The 24818-nt window shown below is 25.6% G+C and overlaps 2 protein-coding genes across 3 annotated transcripts; one reads left to right on the top strand and one right to left on the bottom strand.

The window, feature by feature from the left end:
- LOC112591328 (ankyrin repeat domain-containing protein 50) lies at window positions 1-10503 on the top strand (the record flags this gene model as incomplete). The annotated part of the gene is given in 17 exon segments (XM_025335103.1): window positions 1-159; window positions 2202-2978; window positions 3112-3375; window positions 3441-3721; window positions 3818-4061; window positions 4123-4386; window positions 5777-5866; window positions 5929-6335; window positions 6398-6624; window positions 7061-7307; window positions 7383-7566; window positions 7808-8024; window positions 8695-8865; window positions 8931-9175; window positions 9248-9404; window positions 9995-10085; window positions 10152-10503. Coding segments are annotated over 16 exon segments (3936 nt in total). The 3' UTR covers window positions 10327-10503.
- A 6432-nt stretch (window positions 10504-16935) lies between these two features.
- On the bottom strand, window positions 16936-24204 carry LOC112591335 (dynamin-1-like protein). Of its 2 annotated transcripts, XM_025335121.1 has the most exons (13): window positions 24074-24204; window positions 23685-24002; window positions 21608-21752; window positions 21322-21530; window positions 21039-21249; window positions 20875-20975; window positions 20659-20805; window positions 19540-19703; window positions 19112-19478; window positions 18846-19022; window positions 17699-17924; window positions 17395-17606; window positions 16936-17313 (listed from the first exon to the last, which is right to left on the bottom strand). In XM_025335121.1, exons 2-13 carry the CDS (start codon window positions 23784-23786, stop codon window positions 17257-17259), a joined length of 2118 nt encoding a protein of 705 aa, XP_025190906.1. In that variant the 5' UTR covers window positions 23787-24002; window positions 24074-24204; the 3' UTR covers window positions 16936-17256. The 2 variants fall into 2 exon arrangements, with proteins under 2 accessions (XP_025190906.1, XP_025190907.1); XM_025335122.1 differs by having other exon boundaries at window positions 23685-24204.
- Window positions 24205-24818: the final 614 nt, after the last annotated feature.

Genomic DNA, 24818 nt, shown 5'->3' with positions numbered 1-24818 from the left:
AAGTCGTCGATCCTCCGGGTTTTCCCGTCCGACCGTTTTGCCGAGAGACGAACGTCCGTCAGCCAATCAGTCAGTTTTTTGGTCCGGTCGATCGTCATGCTACCTTTTGTGTCACGGAAGTCTATCTGTCCATTGTTACCGTCGACCAACGTCTCCTAGGTAAGAACAGCACGTCGCCAGACGTCGAATATAAATAGTTTGGCTGTTGAACGGGTAGGTCTCATAGACACCGGGTTCAGTTCGATTAAAAAAAAGGTTAGGTTTAACAGTTCTAACCAGCACTCATCGTTCGAGATGTGAAACATGTCTATAGTTAATACTATTAATTCAATACTCAATTAGTCTCAATAATATCCAACTCATACAAACACTAAATCTGTATGATTATTGGTATTATAAAGTGTATTCGTCATATTGGTAGAGTAGATAGTTATTTATTTTACTCAATAATTTTGTATAGTTCAAATGTGTTATGGGCACTAAAATAAAATAGATTTATTATTAGAGCCTTTAGCATAATATATAATGTTATAGAAAGTACAAAACAGGAAGGAGTGTAGTATGACAAAATTAACATGAGTCATAGGTTTTGATTCATTAATCATTATGAATAATATTATCTAGTAATGTTTCAATTATTACACAATATTATTTTATAATATATTTCCTAGAGTAAGCATCTTAATGTGTGACACCTTTCATATTTTTTTTAAAAATGCAGTAAAATATTTTGAATACAATTAACTCCTCTATTTAATGATTCCTCATAACAAATATTCCATGATAAATAAATATACTCTATACCATTATTGAGGTCTATAAGGCTTATTAAAAGATGTACTTACTTTGTATTTAACTGATTTAAATGCTATTTATTTATTTGGGCCAATGTGATGGTTAGCAATGTTTTGGTCAAGAAGTGAATTTCAGATTGATAAAATATATAATACACACACAAAGTCAATATTCTGGTCAGTTAACAATTCTGTTGTCCTGTTAAATACAAACCATCTAAAATAAATTTCATTAATTGTAATTATTATTTTAAATTACTATCTTCCGGAGAATAGGCTATTATATTTGGTATAAACTAGGGAGAAAAACAAATCGCTAGAAAAAATGTTCCCATTACTTTAGAATCTATATTTTTCTATTATCATTATGTTTAAATATTTAGTATTACATTTTATTAAAAAAAAAAAACTTATACGAATAGGCACTTAGTTTAAACAAGTATTAAATGAGTGCTTAATCTGTACACATAGTTTCTGTCTCAAAAACATAGCAAATTGTGTATTCTAAAAAAATCCATTAAACTCTTATGCTTAGAGTGAACTTACCTATTATCTAACCTAGAAATAAAAATATTATCTAGTGAACTATCATATTTTTTTTTTTAATATTTTAATTTTAAACGAGTTGTAAACATTTTAAAATGCATAAACAATTTAGAATTTCAGAATGTTTATAACTCGTTTTTAAAATTTAAAAAAAATAAATAAAAGGATATTCTTAGATTTAAATTTGATTGTAAGTAAAATCACTTTAACAATAAGTATAAAAGGGTTAAATTGATTCTTGAGAATGTTAAATTTGCTATGTTATGTATTTGTGAGGTGACAACGCATGCAGGTTTAGTATTCTCTTGAGTAGTATTCCCACTTTTACCTTATATTTTTATATCAACGTATAGTATATTTACTATAAATATGTTATATATTACATATTATTAACACAATATTAATACATTTTTTTTGTATTGCAAATCATGTTTTTATTAATGAAGTTCAAGGATCATAAAATAATTTCCCCATTGAAGTACACTCATGATAACCTCACTGACTTATTATAAAAACAATTATGCAATTCTTTATAATGTATTTTATATACTTTTAAAAATACAATTATTAAACTTAGAAATTTTTATCTATACATTTCCTACATTTGATAAAAGTCAAGTTTAAATTTATTGCTTTATTTACTTTTTAATGTATAGTATAATGGTATAGTGTTGTAAAATCAAAACAAAATATTGTTTTAGATATTACTCGTATTTTTTTTTCATTTTAATTTTATCTTTTTTATCGGCTTAATATTCTTATATCATTAATAACTTATCCAATTATTATGAAAAAATGTATTAAACTAATGTAGGTACTAATGAATTATGGTTAAAATTGAATTACATTTTTATATTTCAGATTACCTATATCTTATAACATATGAATTGTTAAGTTAAAAATTTTAAATTGGCTTATGATATCTACAACTTATTTTTCAAATAATATGAAAACTAACAGAACAAAATGACTTCAAGTAATTTGGCTCAAAAACCATTTTATTGCCGTGAATGGGTATTCCAAAAATTATTACATTGCTTTGATCAAAGAAGCAATTGGAAAACATGTGGAGCACTATTAGTTGGAGGTGCTGGATGTGGAAAAACTTCATTGTGCTGCGAAATTGTTCATCCATCTGGCAGACAACAACGTGCATTAAATAGAAGATTACTAGCTTATCATTTTTGTCAAGCTCAAAATATCAACACATTATCGGTTACACATTTTATTCAAAGTTTGATTTCACAGTTATCTGATTCATTGCCCAAATCATACAAAGAACGATTAAAATCTGATCCAGAAATACAAGAATCTTTATCTCCAATCAATATTGTTAAAGATGCTGATGATGCATTTAAAAAAGCTGTTGTATCTCCACTAATTGATCTTGAATTACCAAAACATACAATGTTTCTTTTAGTTGATTCAGTTGATGAAGGATTATGTACAAATGATAGATCTGATCCAAAGTTTAAGAATAATTCAAGTAAAACTATTACAGAGCTATTAGCTACTCATCATCATTTATTTCCTCAATGGTTGATGCTTATTTGTACAACACGTAGACAAAATAAAAATGTTGCTCGTATGTTCTCTGGTTTTCGTAAAATTTGCATTGATGATCTCCGTAAATCACAAGTATGTATTACTATTTATTTATTTTTTTTTTTTTTTTTGTTATTTATATTTATCAAAACATTTGTTATTGTATTTTAATCAATTTATTAAATTTTATTTTTTTATTTTAATAATATTTAATGTTTATTCATAGGTCGTTAGAGATATACAACAGTACATATTGAGCCGTTTGGAATCTGAGGAATCTTTACGCCAACACATGAGTAGAGATACAGCTGAAATGTTAAATCAATTGCACATAAAAAGTAATGGTTGTTTTCTTTACTTGGAAAGGGTTTTAGATGGAATATCTGATGGATGTGTAGTTTTGAGGGAAATTAAAGATATTCCCGGAACTCTTAATGGACTGTATTTATGGTTTTGTCAGAGGCTTTTGAATTCAAAACATTTTTCAAAAGTAAGTACTTTCTAAAATATACAAATTATATCCATATAATAAATTAATGTATATTTGTATTTTAGGTACGGCCTTTATTAAATGTAATTTTAGCATCCCCTGAACCTTTATCAGAAGAACAATTAAGTAGTATTATACATTCTGTATACCAATACATGACAGTTGAAGAATTTCATAAACGATATAGCTTATTAAGAAGAATATTTTCATTACCACGAGATTCAAAGATAATACAATTTCACCACAGTTTTGGAGAATGGTTCCTAGATGTCAAACATTGCACTAGAAGGTTTTTGTGCTCTGCTAATGAAGGGCATGCTATGATTGCTCTTCATTATACACTTAGGTATTTATTTTTTAGAATAATTTATATTAATTTATAAAAATAATTATAATAATTTATACTTTTTATATTATGTTTAATTTTCTTAATTTTATTTAGATGTTCAAATCCCCCCGAGTATGAAGAAATTCATAAATTAGCTTACCATTTATCAAGAGTAAATCCATTACCAGTCTGGACAAATTTTTCTGACACAAATTTATTGCCATTACTATGGTTGATTGACAGTGGAGCACAAATTTCTGATAGTATGACAATTCCTTGCTATGATAGAAAAACTGTTAATTTTTTGGAAGCAGCTAGTAATTGTTTTAAATCAGATGTTGATGTAAAATCTAATAAGGTAAAAAAATAAATAAATAGTATTTAAATTAAATCAATTTTTAATCTTCATTAATTTTTAGTTTGAAACAAATTTTGGATTAGTTTCATCACCAAAGTTTGAAAAGAATTTAGCACTTTATTCAAATACTTCATTACCATCAAATTTATATGAAGTAGATATTAATGGTAGGAATACTTTACATTTACTTGCAATGGACGGAAATTTAAGTGTTCTTCGAGATTTATTGAAAACTTATTCAGATATAAATTTAGAAGTGACTGACAATAATGGACAAACACCACTTAATATAGCTGCACGTCATGGTTATCTTGAAGTTGTAGAGGTATTTACATAATATATATATATTATATATAAGTATTCCATTATTTAATATTACAATTAATCATTAGTTAAAAGATTATTTACTGTAGTGACATTATTCATACTTTTCAAAAGGTTTTGTATTTTTTAAATGGTATTATGTTTGTAGTCCTATTGATAGCTCTTCATTTATTTATTTTTGTATATACATATTAATCAATCATTAAGAAAAATGAAATTTCATCGAGTATCATTATTTTTTGGTTAATATCAAAAATGTATTATTAATTTTAATACATATTAGTTTGCTTCTATATATATATATTTTTTTTTATGTCATTTAAAATTAAAAAGCTTCAAGTTGTATAAACATACATTACACATTATATACTTTAGGAAGACGCAATACTTTTATGTGTAGTATTTATTTTACTACATAACATACTTAAATATCTGTTCAGCAGTTCCAATTTTATGCATTTAGCTTATTAAACCTAAATGTAAGAACATTATTTGTGTTCTCTTGTATTTTTTACGGTATTTTAATTATTAAGTAAATTATGAGTGTAAAATATTAATATTTAAAAATACTTTTAATTCACTTAAAATATAATGAGACAACATAGGTAAATTTTTTAACTTGAAGTTTGATAATAGATCAATTAAAATTAACATTTAAGCTAGCAATACAAAATTATGATTGCTAGATGTATATATTGGTATGTTATGCAATAGTAGACAAAGATAACACATTCTTTGAATAAGTTTTTTAAACATGCTCTTAAAGTTTATCTTTATTTTAAATTATTTTTCACTTTAATAAGTAGTAAAGTAGTAGTTTCTACAATTAATGTAATTAAATTGAGAATTAACTAGAAAATATAGATACCACTCATTATTTAACATAATGAATACACTGTAATTCACAAATAAAACGTAAGCAAGTATTCAGCTTGTATGTCCAATATTAGGAATGAGGATTGCATTTTAACACAATAATTATTATATTGATTACAACAAATGTTTTTCATACCTATTATTTACAACTTCAAGTTATTGCTTACAGAAAATAGTCTTTTAATCAATAATATAAAAATAAATACAATTTTGTAAAATATAAATTTATTTACTAAGTAAAAAGTGCTTGACAGTAAAAATGTTTTGTTTTTGTCTATTGCAATACTTTTTCATCTATGAATATTAATAATTGTGTGTTTATGTTATTAATATTTATCTGTAAATATTACACAAAATTGTATATATGTGGTAATATCTTAAGTGTTAAAAAAATAAAATACACTCCTTTTGAAATTTTTTTTATTCATGTTCAGTTATTACTTATTATTGTACATTAATTTTTATCATAGATAAATTTTCCTAATAGTTTTTATTGTTAATTATTTTTATTTCAGCTTCTATTAAAATATAACTGTAAAATAGATCATGCAGATGTTGAAGGGTGGACTGCTTTAAGAGCTGCTGCATGGGGTGGTCACTCACAAGTAATAACATACATTTTGACTAACTAAATAATAAATTGACTAATTATACTTCATAATATTAGGTGGTGGAGTTATTGCTTAAACATGGAGCCGATGTAGAATGCTCTGATTGTGAAGGGCGTGGAGCATTACGTGCTGCAGCTTGGGGAGGTCACAACGATGTTGTGATAAAATTATTAGAAGCCGGTGCAAACCCTAATACTACTGATGGTGATGGTAGAACTCCATTGATTGCTGCAGCATATATGGGCCATGCACATATAGTAGGAAAATTGTTGGATAATGGTGCGAACATCAATCATCAAGATAGTGATGGCCGTACTGCTTTAAGTGTTGCTGCTTTATGTGCACCTACTAATGGAGGATATGCCAAGGTTGTTACTTTATTGTTGGAATCTGGAGCTTTTGTTGATCATGAAGATAAAGATGGAATGACACCTTTACTTGTTGCCGCATTCGAAGGCCATAGGTATATCTAATAGTTAATAAAATTATTGTTCATTTTAATTTAATTTATAATTGTTTTTTCAGAGACGTTTGCGAAATTTTATTAGAAGCAGAAGCTGATGTTGACCATTGTGATAAGTTAGGTAGAACACCTTTGTGGGCTGCTGCATCAATGGGACATCCTGCATGTGTTTCACTTTTACTTTTTTGGGGTTGTTATGTGGACAGCATTGATAATGAAGGACGTACTGTGCTCAGTGTATCTGCAGCTCAAGGAAATAATGTTGTAGTATCTCAGCTATTGGATAGAGGTATATATTTTTGATTTTGCAGGCTTTATAAGTGTGTTTATTGATATCAAGTTTATTGAAGTGAAGATATTCATTTCAAAAGTGATTTTAATAATAACATTTTTAGTGAAAATAAAAATTTTTCTTTGTAAAAACTATTTTTAAATATATCCTTTTTTGACAACTTTAATCTAGAACCCATTTTGCTGATTCTGAAAAACCTTAAAATTTCCTCCAAGGATAGGTACTATTTCAAAAATATTTTAACTTTTAAAATAATTAATTAACCATTTAATTAACTTGTTTTTGTTTTGTGTAACAACTAATTAACAAATAAATTTCTGATTACTCCCGTATGAAAACTGGTCGCTGTTGACTGTCTTTTTTATTTTTAATAGAGAGTGTAGTTAGTTTTAATTGTAAAATTTTTATAATTACATATATTGATATATTTCAGGTCTTGATGAACAACATAGAGATAATTCTGGTTGGACACCATTGCATTATGCTGCATTCGAAGGTCATCAGGTTGTTTGCAGAACATTGTTGGAGAGTGGAGCAAAAATTGATCAAACTGATAATGATGGTAAACCACCACTAATGTTAGCAGCTGAAGAAGGACATTCAGATTTAGTAAGTGAATTTTTGAAAAATTATGGAGCCCCTCCAGATCAGAAAGCTCATGATGGAAGAACTGCTTTAAGGTATTGTTTCTATGGCTAAAATAATAATTATTCTTTAAATCATTCTTAATATATATATTTTGTATAAATGTATAGATTAGCAGCATTAGAAGGTCATATTGAAGTAGTTAGGAGTCTTGTAGAATATGGAGTTGATGTGAACAAAAAAGATGCTGATGGTAGAAGTACCCTTTATGTCCTTGCCCTTGAAAATCATTTAGCAATGGCTAAATTTTTTATTGACCCAGGTGGAGCAGATGTTGAAAGCACAGATTCTGAAGTTAGTACTATGTGTTTTGAATAAAGTTTATAACTTTATTTTTTCTACATAAATAAAGTTGTTTTACCTTTGATTAAGATCTATAAATTGTTCAAAATAATTATTTAATAAAAATTCAAATCATACTAAATTTTTATTCGTACAAAAATATGTTGTATCCGTTATTAAATAATTCTACAATTATCATAACTAATATTATAAAAATTTTGGAAAAATTTCATTAAATAATTTTATATTTCAGGGCCGAACTGCTTTACATGTTAGTTGTTGGCAAGGTCACTGTGAAATGGTATCCTTATTGTTAAAACTCGGAAAAGCTAATTTAAATGCTACTGATAATGAAAATAGAACTCCTCTTCACTTGGCTGCATGGCAAGGACATTCTGTCATTGTCCGGTTATTAATTGAACATGGAGCCAATGTTAATCATGCATGTAATCAAGGAGCAACAGCCTTGGGTAAATTATTATTATACTTATTATTAAATGTATGGCTAGTAGTGAATTATAACCTTGATATTTAAGTTCAATTTTTTAATAAAAGATTTTATTATTTTCAAAACGTTTTTCAAAATATTAGTATTATATTAAGTTATTAAATAATTTATTAAATAATTTATACTTATATTTATTTATTATTATTTCAATTGTGTACTTCTAATTTAAGTAATTTGTAAATGTATTGCTCATAATATTTCTATGTATTCCGATTATTGCTATTTAAATTATTATAAAATATTTGTTTAGATTCTAGTTTAAATTTTTTTCCAAAATTATGATAACAAATATAGACAAGTAATAGGTATATAAAAAGGGTACAAAGCTTGACAATTTGATTGAAAGTGGCGTCCAGTAACACTACTTTAAAAATTATTTAAATTTAAAATATATTCAATTAAGATTATTGATAATTCTTTTAAGTCCCATTAGATTTCTTATGATATCTCAATATTTATTTAATAGTTTTTGTAGAATAAAATATAACGTATAAATATATTCCTTTAACATTTTTTATTTTTTTACTAAATCATCAAAGCTCAACTTAAATATTAAAAACATTGTTTCTTTAAAATGCTATTTTAGTTCTGAACTATTACTAATTTTAATATTTTGTTTTTAAATTAAATAGGTATTGCTTCTCAAGAAGGTAATGAGACTTGTGTGCGATTATTGTTGATGCAAGGTGCAAGCCCATTAGTATCTGACCATTGTGGACGAAATGCTATAAAAATTGCTGCAAAAAGTGGTCATGATAATATTGTTAAGCTACTTGAACAATTTTGTCCCATAAAAAACGAAAGTAATATTAATAAAAATTATATTTAACATTTAATAAGGACCATATCAAATAGATTTTATTTTTAGGTAACGGATTTAATACAGCTAATACTTCTTGTGGTTCTGGTTCAACAACTGAAACTAAACCATCTTCAGCTATATTAGTTAATCCATTATTATCTAGTACTAATCATGCTCTAATTCATGATTCATCGCCCATTGAATCACCAGATTCAACAGCCAAACGAACTTCGTTTGTTTCAAACTATAGCAAGTCCAGTTCTAATTTAACTGATAGTACTAAAAGTTCTCACCAAGATTTACCAACACAAGTAAAATATTTTTTCAACCAACAACATATTAAGAATATATTTTAAATGGTAAATAATGTTATTTTTTTATAGTTGACACCATTAACTTTTACACAAAAATTACAACAATGTAGTCGGCGTATCAAGTCAAGACCCACTTCTAAAGTTTTAAGTCCTTTGCAGAGTCCTATATATGCAACACCACCTCATAGTCCTAATTCAGAAGAACCTTCAGCTCCGAGTATTCATGGTAAAGCTATTGATTTTGAATTGTACAGCTTATCTTTTTTTATCAATATAGTATTTTTTTCCTAACTTAAAACTCTGAATTGCAAATTTTAAATTTACAAAAATGTTTTATTTATTGGAAATAACTTATAAGTTTTAAAATAACAAGAATTTATCTAAATTAAAATTCATCCGTGATTGTCTTAGCAATTCAAAAATATTTCATGCTAAGTATTATTTTCAACATTTCAACTCAATAGTACTTTTTATAAAGAAATTTTCTCTCTATTAAAAATATATAATATATTTTCACCATTATTATTTTTTTTTTCAATTTTAATTATTACAGTTTGAATTTATTTATTTTAATATTAGATAAAATACTTACTGTAGTATTAATTAAAAATCTGAATTGAATTATTATTATTACTCCCAACAATATCTAAACATCATTGATTGTAGGTACTTGATGTATTACTTAACCTACTTTGATATATTAAAAACATATTATTTGTTATATTACTTCATGTTATATAATTGCAATGTATTTAACCTAACTACATATAACTTGTATTTTGTAGTTGCATGTACTTATGTTTTAATATTTTTTAGTATTGACGGATGATCATTTTTCACGTGACACTCATATGCGAATTATTCTTGGAAATAAGGCTGTGCTAAAAAAATCGACTTCTGATTCTAAGTACTATATAGACATGATTTTATTTAATGTTTATTATGTTAATTTTTAATATATTTTGTTTTACAGTTATAATAAAAATTTGGGAAACGTTAAGCAAAAACGTAATGGTATTGTTACTAATCCAGCATTAAGAATAATGCCAGCTATTCGCAATGGTTTAGAAATGGCTGCTGGACGTAAAAATAAAACACCTCATTTGCCTACTGATAGTTTTAAATGGCGAAAAGAAACGCCATTGTAATTTTATTTTTTTATAACCCAAGTGAGTTTTTATTTAAGAGTATTTATTTATTTTTGTTGTAAAAATTTTGATTATAAAAGTTGCCATTTTGTTTTAATTTCAACGTATGGATTGAAAACTAACTTAGTATTAAAGTTATGTATTACCAATCATTCTTTAGGCCTAAATTAACCTAATATGTATACTAAGTAATAATTTCAATTGTAGATTTATAGAAATATGTACATTTTGTATCAAGTTGATCTAATTTTGATGAAATATATTTTTTATATCTTTTCTTTTTTCTCTTAAGTATTTGTGGCCAATTTATTGTAATTCTTATCTTTTAAATATGATGTGTTACAATAACCAAGCATTTATCAAATTCATCAATTTTTAAGACAATTATTATTTTGGTCGTACAGAGTAATTTTGTAACTTCACATTAGTTAGGAAAAACAGATTAATTTGTACTTTGTTTACATTATGGTTAAGAATAGTTTATTTTATAGTGCAATCTAGTTTTAGAACTAGATGTTTCTCAGAGTTAAAAACTAAAATAAATTTAAACATTGCAAATCATCATATATATTTGAGAAATTATTTATAATGGTATTTTTACTGTTTATTTATTATTAAAAATGATAGTGATTGTGATAGAATAGTAAAAGTGAGAATTTATATACTATAGATTTAATGATTTTAAAGAATATTTTTAGATCTTGTATAATACTAAAAATCCATTCTTAAGTCTGCATTTAAAATGAACTAATTCTGTGAGTGTAAGTACTTATGATTGCTGTACATCAATCAAAAATTATATTTCCATAAAATAAACTGTATTCCATTAATTAAATTAGTTTTTTTTTAAATCAATTCAATAAATATTTGCTGTTTTTAAAATAATATTTAATGATTTTAACCAAAATATCACTTATTGTATGATGAGTTTTGCTTTGTCAATAGTATATAATTTTAAATTAAACAAACCATGATTCATATTTACTTAAATACTTAAGTTTTTATACTATTTTATTTTTACGGGAGTCATCAATTCAATCTCCATCACAGTAAAATAAATATGGTTAATAATTGAAAATATATGATTTGGCATCTTCTATTTATTATAGTTAATACATAAACATATAATATCTATTGCAATGTTATATTTAATATCAATAAACAAAACTACCTCAAGAATGTTCATGACAGTAGTTCAAAATGCATACTTAACAAATGTATCTGTCACATTTTGATATATTTGTGATAATCAATTAACATAGATTGTATTTATGATTATAAAATCTGAACTTGAAAGAAATTCCTATTTTTTTACAACCTTAATTTTAGAAAGAATTATTATAAATCGCCATTACTATTAATACCACTGTGTTCGGCGTAGTGTGTGTTCCTTACTACTTTTAGATTGTCCAACGAACAAATTTTAATTTTCTTTGTTGTCGACGATTTTTTTTTTTTTTTTTGTAGATTTATTAAGGTATTGTTTGTATGTTAGGTTCGTTTTGAGTACATACCTTAAAAAATGTATTACTTGAACTTCTATTATTCGTTATGTTGAAGAATTTGTCTTACTAAAATCAATAACCCGTTTTTTTTTTTTTTTTTTTTTATCACTATTATTTGTTGGGTTTTGGTAATTATCATAATCAACCATATTAAAATAACCAGATTCAAACCCTCGTTTTGTATACAATGATGTAGAAAATTGAATTAATATTTGATTTTATTTTATAACTTCTTATTAGTTTTATTTTACATTTTAAAGGTTAATGTTTACCCACTATTTGTATACGATTATTATAAATATGCACTTTTGTACTAACAAATTACTTGTCCGCATCAATTTTCTTATTGTTTAACTGAAACTTAATACAATTCTTATTATATTTACTTTACTTTTAAAATATATACTGATTAAATAAACCTAATGATACATCATAATTAGCCCTTATTTATTTTAACTATTTTGTAATACGAATTATTCTTTCTAGTCCTCCTATTTTATTTTATCAACATTATAATATAAATAAGGTAATTGATTACTTTATTTTTTCCTTTTTTTTTTTTGTAACCAAAACGTTTATACAAAATATACCCTTTTTTAAACTACTTTAAGTTTCTAGTCAATAAATTTGTTAGTACAATTTTTAATGTCGTTTCTTATGTTTGATAATATTGTACAAGCAAAGCTCAACGGCCAATTAATATATGTATTTTTTTTTTTTTTGGTACTTAGTTTTATATAATTCTAATGTGAAGTAGACTGATAGAATTTTTTTTAGTAAAGCTTGAATTATATTAAAATAAATAAATGGATGTATATTTTAAACTATATGTTGTATTTTTTTTTTTAATTCCATGAAATTTCTTTTGATTATCAATTTTTAATGAAAAAAATGCTCATTTAAATTCCTACATTAGAGCTAATGTATACTCTATCAAGAATTATGAAAACAGTTATGGTCCAATATATGATCTACATATATTACTCGATCTACCGATATTATTGTGTTGATCTACATTTTAATTCTATAGGTTTCTTTATCGCGGTTATTCGTTATTGTCGTCATGGGAAATTTATTCTATTTCATTTTTGTTTTTTAATACTTACAATCATTAATACTTCAGTATCCTCAGTCATACTTATCAATCGATTTATAAAAATAATGACTTTTACATATACAGATCTTTAACGGCTATTATAATAATAAACTATCACTATGCAAAATACTATAATTAGTTAAGTTGTGGGTTAATTTCCAGTAAATCAAAGTGTAGGTTGGACTGATAGAAGCAAAAACACCATCATTGATTAGTATAATCTTTGCAGAGATAAACCAGTACATTGTTTTTCCAAAATAGAAAAAATGGATGGCCACGGTTGTACTGTCCAAATTGACGAATTTCTTTTTCAAGGTAAAAGGAAGTATACTGTATAGCCGTGATCGATTACAATGTGGGGACATTTATTTTTATTTTACATTTATGACGTAGGTTATATATGGGGCCATAATTCATTGTGTAGGTCATATATTAGACCGTTACCATAGTTTGTTTTACCAGTACACAAAGATCTTTGATAAATCAGAAGTGGTAAATTCTTTTACATGGGTAATAGCAGATAAAAGTGTAAAACAAGTATAAGTTTCTATAATTTGTTAGTCTCAAACGATCAATTGTTCAATAGTTTTACTCTTTTGGGCGTTTCATCAGTTTTAAAATGTTTAATTTACCATAAAAAATGTTAAAATAAAAATAAAATATATGGTTTTATTGTTTAAGTTCTATAGATTATTTAAACAAAAGAAAAAAACTCAAACTATATTTTAGTGATTTGATTTTAAGCATTTTAAAATTGATTTTAACAGACACTATTCACAACAACTTCTCAGTACTCTACTTAAAAAACTATTTTACAACTGACAACGACACAATTTATTATCTTACGATAAATGTAATCTGGCTAGTCAAATCCAAATGAATGAGAATTGTGTCTAAAGAATATAATGCTATCTGCGCCTTTATATATTATTAGTTGTTTATGGAGGCTTAATTCATACACATAGATAGTTGGTATGGTAAAAAAATCTAAAGCCCTCAAGTTTTTACAGTGTTCTTTCCTTTCTCAGATATGCATTTATATAACAAGAAACATGTCAACGTCTACAGTAATGCTAATGATATATCAGTTGACTAATGACTACCTACTAATTATTCATGCAAATAAAATATTTATCTGTAAAAATAATTATGAAATATACATTACAGTTTTTATCAATATCATACTAGATTAAATAGACAATTTTTATAGGAAAAAGTTGTATTTTTTAGTTTCTTGATCATTCAATCTATTAACGATAGGCGATAATAATATAATAGTAGATCTTATATAGATAATCTTTTTAAGAATTTTCACCAGAAAAATTTGTTTGCAATTGAAAGTTACTTTTGAAAACTGCTCATAAATTAAGAACACTATTTTTTTTTCAAAAGTATTTAACTAACGAATGTACTAATGAAAAAAATATTATACTAAGTGTTTCTTTAAGAACATTATAAATATACACTTATAAAATTGAAAATATAAATAATTTTATCTATTTATATTAATAATATGTACTTAGCATTACTACACATAAAATATAAAATACAAATTGCAAATTAAAGTGAATGCATACATTTATTATTTACTTTAAAATATAAATTATAAAGATTAAAAAAATGGTTTGTCATACACTCAACTTTTTTTTAATATCTTAAGTGTTTATTATTTAAATGATCCTAAGGTTTTTATAAATACATTTAAAAAAATGTATATAGTGTGCACACTTACGATTAAGTGGCTCATGCCCTTAATCTTAATCTAAGTTGTATTATTTCAGATGATTGAGATATCTGATTTCCTTAAAGTTATCTAGTAATTAGATGGCCAATGGATTGACATGGTGATTTAGCCTCGTCTTGGGCTTACAAACAAACCCTTGAATTTTGTCTGCTATTGTAGGTATCATCATAATAAAACATCATATATTTTACTCAACTTTGAAGTTCAATAGAAGTCAAAGAAAAATTAAATTCCTATTGTGGAAGTCAATATAATATTATTAATAGAACATTCTTCATTGAATACATTTATTTGACAAATGTTGATGGCCTAAACATTGAAGGATAGTTTGCATAAAATCTTTGGTTTCTATTTTAAGCGTATCAATAGAAATACAGTAAAATATATTAGGATGTAATTTTTCAAATGTTCAATTAAGTAAGTAAATGTATAAAAAATGTAAAAATATTCATTGATTCAAATTTTTTAGTAAAAATCAAATCATAATTATTAATTGTTTTTGACAAACTTTTTGATAAACAATAATTTTTTTTTTTTTCTGTTGAAGTTTAAACCTAAAACAAGAGACAATAGGTTTGCAATATTTGTATGCACCACACCAGTGCAGTGATGAGGAAATTTATCGAATGCATTGACTTTGATACTACAGTATAGATTGCCCTCATAATATAATTATCTCGGTTGTAGAAACTATTTGTAGAAATTTGAAACAATACACCGCTATTTGTTCTGTATACAAAATATACAACTTAATTTTAAACTATTTAATGAGTATTTATAGACAATAAACATGTTTTGAATTTATAGTTTTTTCCCAGGCTTGGTCAAAAGAGATAAAATATAATGTAAGATTCCGCATGAATTGTTTTTATAATAATTTAAAAATATTAAAAACAGAAGCACAATATTTAAAATTTCAAAGGCATTATACACACTATGTGATTCAACTACAAGTTACAAATGTCAATCGCAGGTAAATAAAAAGCTTCATAAGAATTCAATTGAAGTTTTACAGCTCTCTAACAGTCAAGCAATTAAAACATTTAAATTAAACATTATTAATTATTATACATTTTTTTTTTTTTTTTGCTCTATATATTTTTTATCCATTGCTAATGTATTTAAAAATAATTCAAAAACTTCATCAATGTTATTATTAATAAGAGGTGCAATTAGTACTTTAAACTATATCATATAAGTCAGTGGAATTGTTTAATTGTTCTGTATCGGATGGTAGAGAAATTCATGGTCATTAAGTTCTAGAAAATAGAAAACAATTTAATTTTGTACATTTAATTTCAGTCAACATTTCTAGAAAAATCGTTATTTAAGTTATTTTTTTTAGAAATCATTTTTTTTTAGTAATAAATAAATAATTGAATTTTTCTACCTTTATGTTTGTTAGCTTACAAAAACAAATACAGTGGCATTAGTGTGTATAGTGTATGGTATACATTTTCACTATGAACAAAGTAAAATGTTTATTGTATACATTTATTAAATCAAGTATATTTAAGACACATTATTGTACCTACTATAACTTTAAACCTAAAAAATATAATTAATACATAAGTATAACCTGGATATATCACCGATAACTCACAATTTTTCCAAGGTAAATGTCCATTTTAACCTTATTTTTACCATGACCTTTAATATTTTTTGTATTTTTTATAAAAATATTAAGCATCAAATTTTCAGCTTTTCAATAATTTGATTTAAACATCACATAAATATCATTCATAGGTAAAAAATAAAAATTAATAGTTAAATAAGAAAATAAAACCAACATAAACATTTAGATCAAAGTAACAAATAGACTTCCTACAGCAGACAGTTTGTCACATTTATTATAATAATCGCAAACATCAATTATTTTTGAATAACAGGAAAATCATATAACTATTATAAAAAAGGTGCGTTAAGTTCTCTTAATCACTAACATTTATCTAATGTAAACATTAAATAGTTAAACTTGAATGATCTAAAAAAAAAATTATACAATCGATTAACTAACAGATCACACTAGGTATTGTGTGAAATCAAATATTATAATTATACCACATATGAAAAAATGTTTTTAAACATAGGTTTTTTGTTTCATAATTATTAATACAGAATTATAGATGAAATTTAATTATCGAATTAAATAGTCTTAAAACATTTTTTTATACCGTTTGTTGAATAAAAACCATGTATAATATTATAAATGCAGTTCATGTTGAAATCATTAATAAATAAAATAAAGCTGATGAAACTATGAACAAAAATACTAAAAATATATCTAGTTTCTAAACTTGAACCAAAAAATAATTTCATACCTAATAAGTTTTTAATGGTCCTTTGTAATTACATGCACATAAAAAGTGTAAGGTCAAAGTTCAAAGTAATAACTTATGCATTTTAAAACATTGTGGGGATTGGCATTAACACTAAAGGTACCCCATAGTATGTACTAAGTTATTTTGGTCTGTACATTACAATTAATAATAGTAGTAATAATAATAATGGCGGATTTGTAACAATGTACTGATTTAGGATTTATTTAAAAGTTATATACTACACATCAAATTTTCTTCACATGTTCACCAGACATGCACTTCACGAATCTCACTAATGATGTTGTTAGCATTTTGTAAGGCCTGTTGAAAAGAGAAAAAAAGTTCATAACCATTTTTTGTATAGAAAAGTAATGGTGGACTTGTAACTTATACACTTAATACCTTAAGCATATCAATGGCTTCTTTTCTGCGATTAGATATATGTTCAGATTCATTCAGTAACTCTTCTACTTGTTCGGATTTGTATAAATGTGTGACTAGTTCTGATTGTAAGTAGTTCTTCACAAAGTTTACTAAAAAGTGCATTATAGCCTTTGGAACACTATCTTGAATGGATTTTCTCACAATGTAGAAATATGATTTGATCAATCTTTCTATAAACCAACAAAGAGAAATAAATCAAAATAAATATTTAACAAGTCAATAATATTATAGTTGTTTTTGAATGGAAACTAATACTATGTACCAATTACGTCACAGTCACGTAGTTCTTTCTCAGATAGGTTCCTGTTGGATGGACTCTGTAAATCCATGTTACTAAAACTATTGAGTACATTTGAAGGCATGCTTTCATTTTGTACTTGATGTACAGGTGTTGTTGCTGGAGACGATTCAACAGAATTCATTTCACCATTCATATCTGCTGGATGATGTTTTGGCGTTTTCTTCAATGATCCTGTGCTGGCGATACTCTATAAAATTTAAAATATATCATTACTTAAAAATGAACAAAATAAACTTTTACAAAATGATGAAATATGGAACAATATTTCAATGTTAAAATAATATGATATCAATTTGTTATTTTTTATTTCAACACAATAGATCTGAATAATAAAAGAGAATAAGTTTTTAAAATAAAGTTCATGTAAATTATTTTTTACTTTAAGCCATACTATATTACCTAGTTATTAAATGTAATTATACAAAAAAAAAAAAAACAGTTAAATATCAATTAATATACTAGTTTAAAAAACATATTATTGTTTTTATTTTTGTTAAAATATAATGAATAGGATTTTTAATAAATAAAAATCAATATAACTTAAATTTTTAATTTTGTCCTACAATATTTTGTAGATATATATTTTATTTTGTAAATAATGACCATAATATACATTGATATAGCATGCACAAAAATATATTTGAAATGTGCACAGGTTAAATATAATCAATTAGTATAAACAGGAATAAAATTTTTAGATTAAGATGTTAATTTATTTTCTCACACCCTAATTACTAAAATACTAAACAACAGCCAAATGCATTTCTCTTAAAAACACATAATACATTTTTTTTTTAGCTTGACATTTAAGAATATTTTAAAACAAATTCCATCATAGAAATCTCATTGAAGGTATTGTATCTTTAAATTATACAACTAATTTCCAATTAATTGTATCTTACAATTATTATGCATAGTCTAAACCATGAACATTGGTTTATTTTTCATTCATTAACTATTATTCATTACAATAATATTTCAGGATTTATAATCTTAACTATAATTTCACAATATGATTTATATAATATATATATTACTACAGACTGTTTTTGTACAGTAATTTATCAACACTGGGAAAAAAAGTTAAGTACTATCTTTGCACACTTACGTCTTTATCACATCCAGCAACAGAATTGTTCACATTATATTTTCTCAACATGCGTTGTCTTGAAAATTCATCTTCTTCAGCGCTTTTCATCATCAGTGATACGAGTTCTGCATCTCTATGAAAATCTGGATGTTTAGTATTTATATACGCAAGTTCAATAGCCACCAAATTTTCAACCTTTTAATATTAGTATAATAAACATAGATTTTATTATTATTATTATTATTATTATTATTCCATTATTTGTTGTTATGACTTAGATATACCATGGCATTTGTTGTAGGTAAACGTCTACGCAATAACTGTGTAACAACATCAACAATGCTTTCATGGAGTTTAGGGAATCTGATCATTTCCTGTTGTGACTCAATTCCACAGTGTTGAATCATACGCTGCATTTCTTCGTGTACAAGTTCTACACATCGCAAAGATGGTTCTTCTAACCGACGTATTTGTCTTTTTACTAACAACTCAAAAGACACTTCTGGAACAAATAATGCTGGTCTTGGGCCTGTGGCGTTCCGAATGGCAGTCAATACATCCATTTTTGATAAGCCTGTCAGAGGATGAATAGAATCCAAAACCTTGCCAAATGTCTCATGAAATATATAACATATTCGAGCACCGCCGCATCTAAAAATAAATAGATTAGTAATTTATTTAAAAAAAAAAAAAAAAAAAATATTGTACTTACAGTTCAGTTGTTTCGATATTCTTAGAAGTACCATCAATTGTTGAACAATATGCTGCAGCAAATTTTGTAATGATTTGTAACAGTGTTTGGCTCTTATCTGTTACATCATCCCCAAATGAATACAGAAGTGATTGGAATTGTGAAACCATAACATTCACTCTTGTCTAAAACCACACCATTCATAGGTCAAGTAAACTTCTTTACATTATTAAATTATTTATATTGCCATAAAGCAGGGACAGTGTTAAATAAAAATATTGGTTGAAATGTATTTTTCTTCGCGATTCAATTAATTTAATAATCTTTTTTTCTTGTTAAACCTAAAATATTTCTACAAATGATCAGTTTTTTTTTTTATATATATTTACATAAATCATTAAAAGAGTGTGGTTTTGCGTTCTTTGCTATGTAGCATACAATTAATTTATTTTTTAATAAAAATTAAATATTTGATTTATTAAGCACAAAGGGCATTATAGTTTTTACAATGAATAAAGCTATACTAAGGATAAATGTTTTTCCTATTCATCAACAACCCATAAATAAGCTCCCTTTCATAGATGCAAGATATTAATGATTGTTAAATTAATTAAATATTTTAACAGATATTTTGTTTTTAATTTTATGACAACATGAAATATATATTGTGATTCAGTATTTATTTAACTAGTATTTAAAGTTTAAAAATTAAATCATTTATAATACATGTATTAAACTAAAAAAAATCTTTTGTTAATACCTCTTCTTAAAAATATAATTAAATATACAAATAATTATTTTATACAGTATCCAATTTTTGAAACATTTTATTTTTCAAAGAAACGGCACTAAAATTCTCAGTTAAAAATGACATAATTTGTATCTATTATTAATTAATTATGATATCAATTGATCACTTGGTCTGTCTTCAATCAACCATACGATTATAATATTTAAATTCATAATAATATATTAAATTTTCATATTAAGTATAATAATACCTAAACATTTATGCCTTCATACATTTTTATTATAAACTAATAAATAAATTATTGGTAAGTTTCTCTTAATGATTGATAACCAATGGTTAATAAGTAAAGAATGGCATTAATGAAGTTGTAGACTATTCTTAATAATTACTTTTAAGTTTGGCAAACAATCTCGAATGTGATGCATTAAAAGTCTGTTTAGTGTCTTAGTTAAGTATGGAGTTCCATTTCGGTTTGCCAATGAAGGATATTTTCTTTGCAAGAAAGTAGATTCATCTTTTAGAGCATCAGAAATTGACTGTAAAAATACATTTTAAATAAATAACATGCTAATGCTTTATTATATTATTCAGTTCTCTATACATACCTTTTTGTCATTTATATCTTGTTGTGATCGATTAACAACACCAATTATTCCTAGTTTAACAGGAATCACTCGACCACATAATATATCAACTGCATCAGTACCTGAAAAAAAAAGTAAGTTATAAAAAAATATAGCAAATTTAATCAAAGAAAAATATGTATTACCTGCATCCATTAAATCAAGCTTAGTAATTACAGCTAAAGTTCTCTTTCCTTCGGAATCTACTTCTTTGGCCATCTTCAAACTTTCACTAGTTGACATATCTGTGTTAGCAGTACTTACTGCTAAAATGATTGAGTTAGGATTTTGAATATATTTGAGAACTAAATTTTTCACTTGAGATTCAATATCGTCTGGTTGGTCGCCCACAGGAACCTACAATGTTTAAAAAAAGTTAATAATACTATGAACATGTTTAATTTTAAATATTAAATCATCAATATTTACTTTAGTTATCCCTGGTAAATCCACAAGCGATAAATTCAACACGTGTGTGGAATATATTTTCAGGCTAATAGGTTCAGGACATATTCCTTTATTACTGCCAGCAACCTTATTGGTCTCAGATTGAATTTCATCTCGTATTTCATTAAAATCTTTGAAAATTTTATTTTTACAATGCAGAAATTCACCCCATTCTTCCAAATTAACTGTACCTACATTATTATACAGTAAGAACATTAATTCATAAATAGTATAATCATCAATAATGTATGAAAATCAATACTCTTACCATTTTCAGAACTTCTATGTTCTTTATCAGTCAAAGGGCAGTTGACAAGCTGAAGAATTAAAGGGCATCTAGTAACAATTCCAATACCTCTGGGTAAAAATGATCTACCAACAATACTTTCTATTACGGAGCTTTTACCAGAACTCTGTAAAAAAAATGATATATGTTTATAGTTTTGTTTCATTAAAACTTTGATTGCACAGTTTTATAATGAAAGTATAATATTTAGAACTTTGATATTTATGGCTTAGTATATTTTTTTAGTGCAATCAAAACTATACCAAAATACAAGTTAAATTTAATTTGTTAAGTCAATACTCTGTTCATATTAAGAAGGAATCTTGTGGTGATCAGACAATGCTCGTCTGTCACTCTCATCAAATCTACTGTCTATATACCTGTTGTGTAGTTAAACTGTGTCCTTGCCGAATTTCTTCTTAATGTGAACAGAATAATAAAGTTTCAAATCTTTATACATATTTACATTGTTTTTAAGCATGTATTTACATATTATCATCATTATTAGATTTAGTAATAGATATATTAAAAAACATAAATAAAAATAATCTATTAATTGTTTAGGAATATGACTACGTGGACAATTTTACGTGTAAAATCATTTTTGTGAATTTATATACAAGACAGTGGTATTTGTTTATGTTATTATAGTGTATATTATAATATATAATTTCAAATTTGAAATATAAATATCTACAACAACAATATTAAACAATCATATAAAAGCACAAAATTAATAAAATTAAGTATATTTTTTGTTAGATTTATTCTCATTAAAAAGTAAAAAATTAACAATATATTAAACTAATTTAATGTTTCAAAATTATTATTTTTATTTTTTCTATCTAAGAGTATAACAGTTAGATACATTTTCTTTTAAATTAACAAGTAGCTAACAATTAAGTAACAGACTAAAAGTTATATTGGCTAACCACAAAGTAAATAATATTAGTTTATTAAAGTACACTTACATTTTACAGAGAATAAATCAGTATATTATTATTACTTATAAGTTATAACTATACTTTTTGTAAGACAAAATTAAATCATGTTTGTTGGGAAAGTATATACAATCATTTTATCAGCGATTGATGATTATAAACAGTCAATGATATAAATAAGTGTTGATGAATAATATTGAATGTTTAAAATAAGGATTAATTAGTACAATTAGTAGACTATTATTAGAATTGTCAATTTTGATTTAAAAAAACGTTAAGTAGTATAGTATTATTTATTCATTCCACTTAAAATTATAAAAAAATGTATTAGGTATACAAATAGTTTATAATAATATAATAATATAATTACAGTGTGTAATAACTATCTATGTTCTTAAAATGGACAATTTTCATTATGAAAGCTGACTAATTCAATTGAATCTAAAATCTGTTACTGGACACACCACTACTATCTTATTATTTTCTATTGAATAGAGATTTCAATTAACTATCAAATACAGTACATTAACATCGTTTACTAGTGGGATCTAATTTTATTAACAAACAAATACAGATTGATAAGTCTTAGGTATGTCATAGAAAAATTTCAAACTGTTTAAATAAATACATCTTGATTAGTAGCCTATCATTAAACAAAAATAATTAAATTAACTTGAATAGAAATAATTTTTTCAAATAATATGAATAATTTGAATATCTAATGTTTTTATTTAATAATATACCTATGTTAATAGAAGAAATAGGCTCTTTTATTAAATCATGAATTAAGAATGAAGTACAGATAATTTTCTAATAGGAAACATATTATACATTACATTAAAGTTGTTTTTTGTGGATCAAGATAGTTAAATGAAGTATTGCAATGATTAGTTATTGAAAAGAACACAATTAAATTCATATGACATTTTTTTATTATACAGATTTATATCATATCAAATAAAATTTGACTTATGATAGAGAAAACAAATACATATGTTGAGATGGGGAAAAATAATAATTATAAATTATGAGTCATACGAATCCATACAATTATCGCATCTAACAAGTAACTAGTAAGTAAAATGGTGAAATATTTTTGTGATGGAAAATGAACATACCTGTGATCCAATAACTACAATTTGAGGAAGTTGTATGGCATCGTAGCCGACAGTATTGAACACATCTTGTAAACGGTTGATGACAGGAATCAATGCCTCCATTGTAAGTGTCGTTGGTCCGTTAGGGGACGGGCACAGACACCACACAGGCTAGTTTCTTTGGGCACGGATCGAATTTACACCGGCTTGTATACTCCTCCTGGACGTCGGCGGAGCGCGTGTGACAATCAATTCCTTTAACTTATTCTACTTAATCTACTACAAATATTTGATCGGGCGTAAGGATTTCGGATGTTATGGCAGTTTTTAGGAAATGTCCTAAAATTCAAAAGGCGGGGTGTACAGTGATAATAACCAATGGATATAATATCAAACACAGTAACACATACGTTGGATGGTGAATGGGAATGCGCAAAATGGTGTATTGTGATGTGCAGCAAACGGCAGTCGACAATGTTCAATGTTCACGAGATGTCGAGAATCGGGATCGGTGATCGACGGCAGACGCGCTGCCCGTGATAACGATAACGATTTTATGCCGCCGCGACCCGACGACCGCCCTGCTATATAGTTGGTCCGACCGTGGTAACAGATGCATAAATTAGCTGTACCGTGAAAACGGCTGTGGCTGTCGCTTGATAAGCAAAACAATGACGACTGATAAAGTTATAACTGATCAACTACGAAATATTATAAATGTTTAAACTATAAATTGTTTATGAACATATTTTGTACAAAAATGACGTGATTGGGTGAACTGTAAAGTCGGTCAACTAAAATATAAATCATAAAATAATACTCTACTCCTCTATAGACCATAGTTTGAATACTTACTATATAGTAAGAAACTGTGTTGTTTACATAAACTTTTTACTATGATTATTTTAGTTTAAATGTTTGCAGGACGTTTTGTTATTTTAAAATTATTACCACTATTACTACTAATCACGATATACTTGATATTTATAATTGTAAAGTTCAGAATTTATTGGATTATAAATTAAATTCGAGTGGAACATACAATTATATAGGTAATTTATTCATATGATACTAAATTATTTACATTCATCGAGTATTGATCTTACAGAGATGTGTTTTTTTTCTCTGTGACCTTTTTGGGCAGTAAAAATACCT

This window comes from Melanaphis sacchari, unplaced genomic scaffold (assembly GCF_002803265.2).
Source record: "Melanaphis sacchari strain LSU unplaced genomic scaffold, SCAv2.0 Contig131_pilon_pilon, whole genome shotgun sequence".
Classification (NCBI taxonomy): Eukaryota; Metazoa; Arthropoda; class Insecta; order Hemiptera; family Aphididae; genus Melanaphis; species Melanaphis sacchari.
The sequence above is the reverse complement of the archived record's forward strand: the minus strand, read 5'-3'. Positions and strand labels throughout refer to the sequence as shown.

Excerpts from the sequence above, each read along its gene's own strand:
- LOC112591335 (XM_025335122.1), bottom strand. The coding sequence starts at position 23,786 with ATGGAGGCATTGATTCCTGTCATCAACCGTTTACAAGATGTGTTCAAT. Across the intron at positions 21,531-21,607 it reads ACATAGAAGTTCTGAAAATG|GTACAGTTAATTTGGAAGAA; the intron begins GTAAGAGTATTG and ends ATAATAATGTAG. Across the intron at positions 20,806-20,874 it reads AAGATATAAATGACAAAAAG|TCAATTTCTGATGCTCTAAA; the intron begins GTATGTATAGAG and ends GTATTTTTACAG.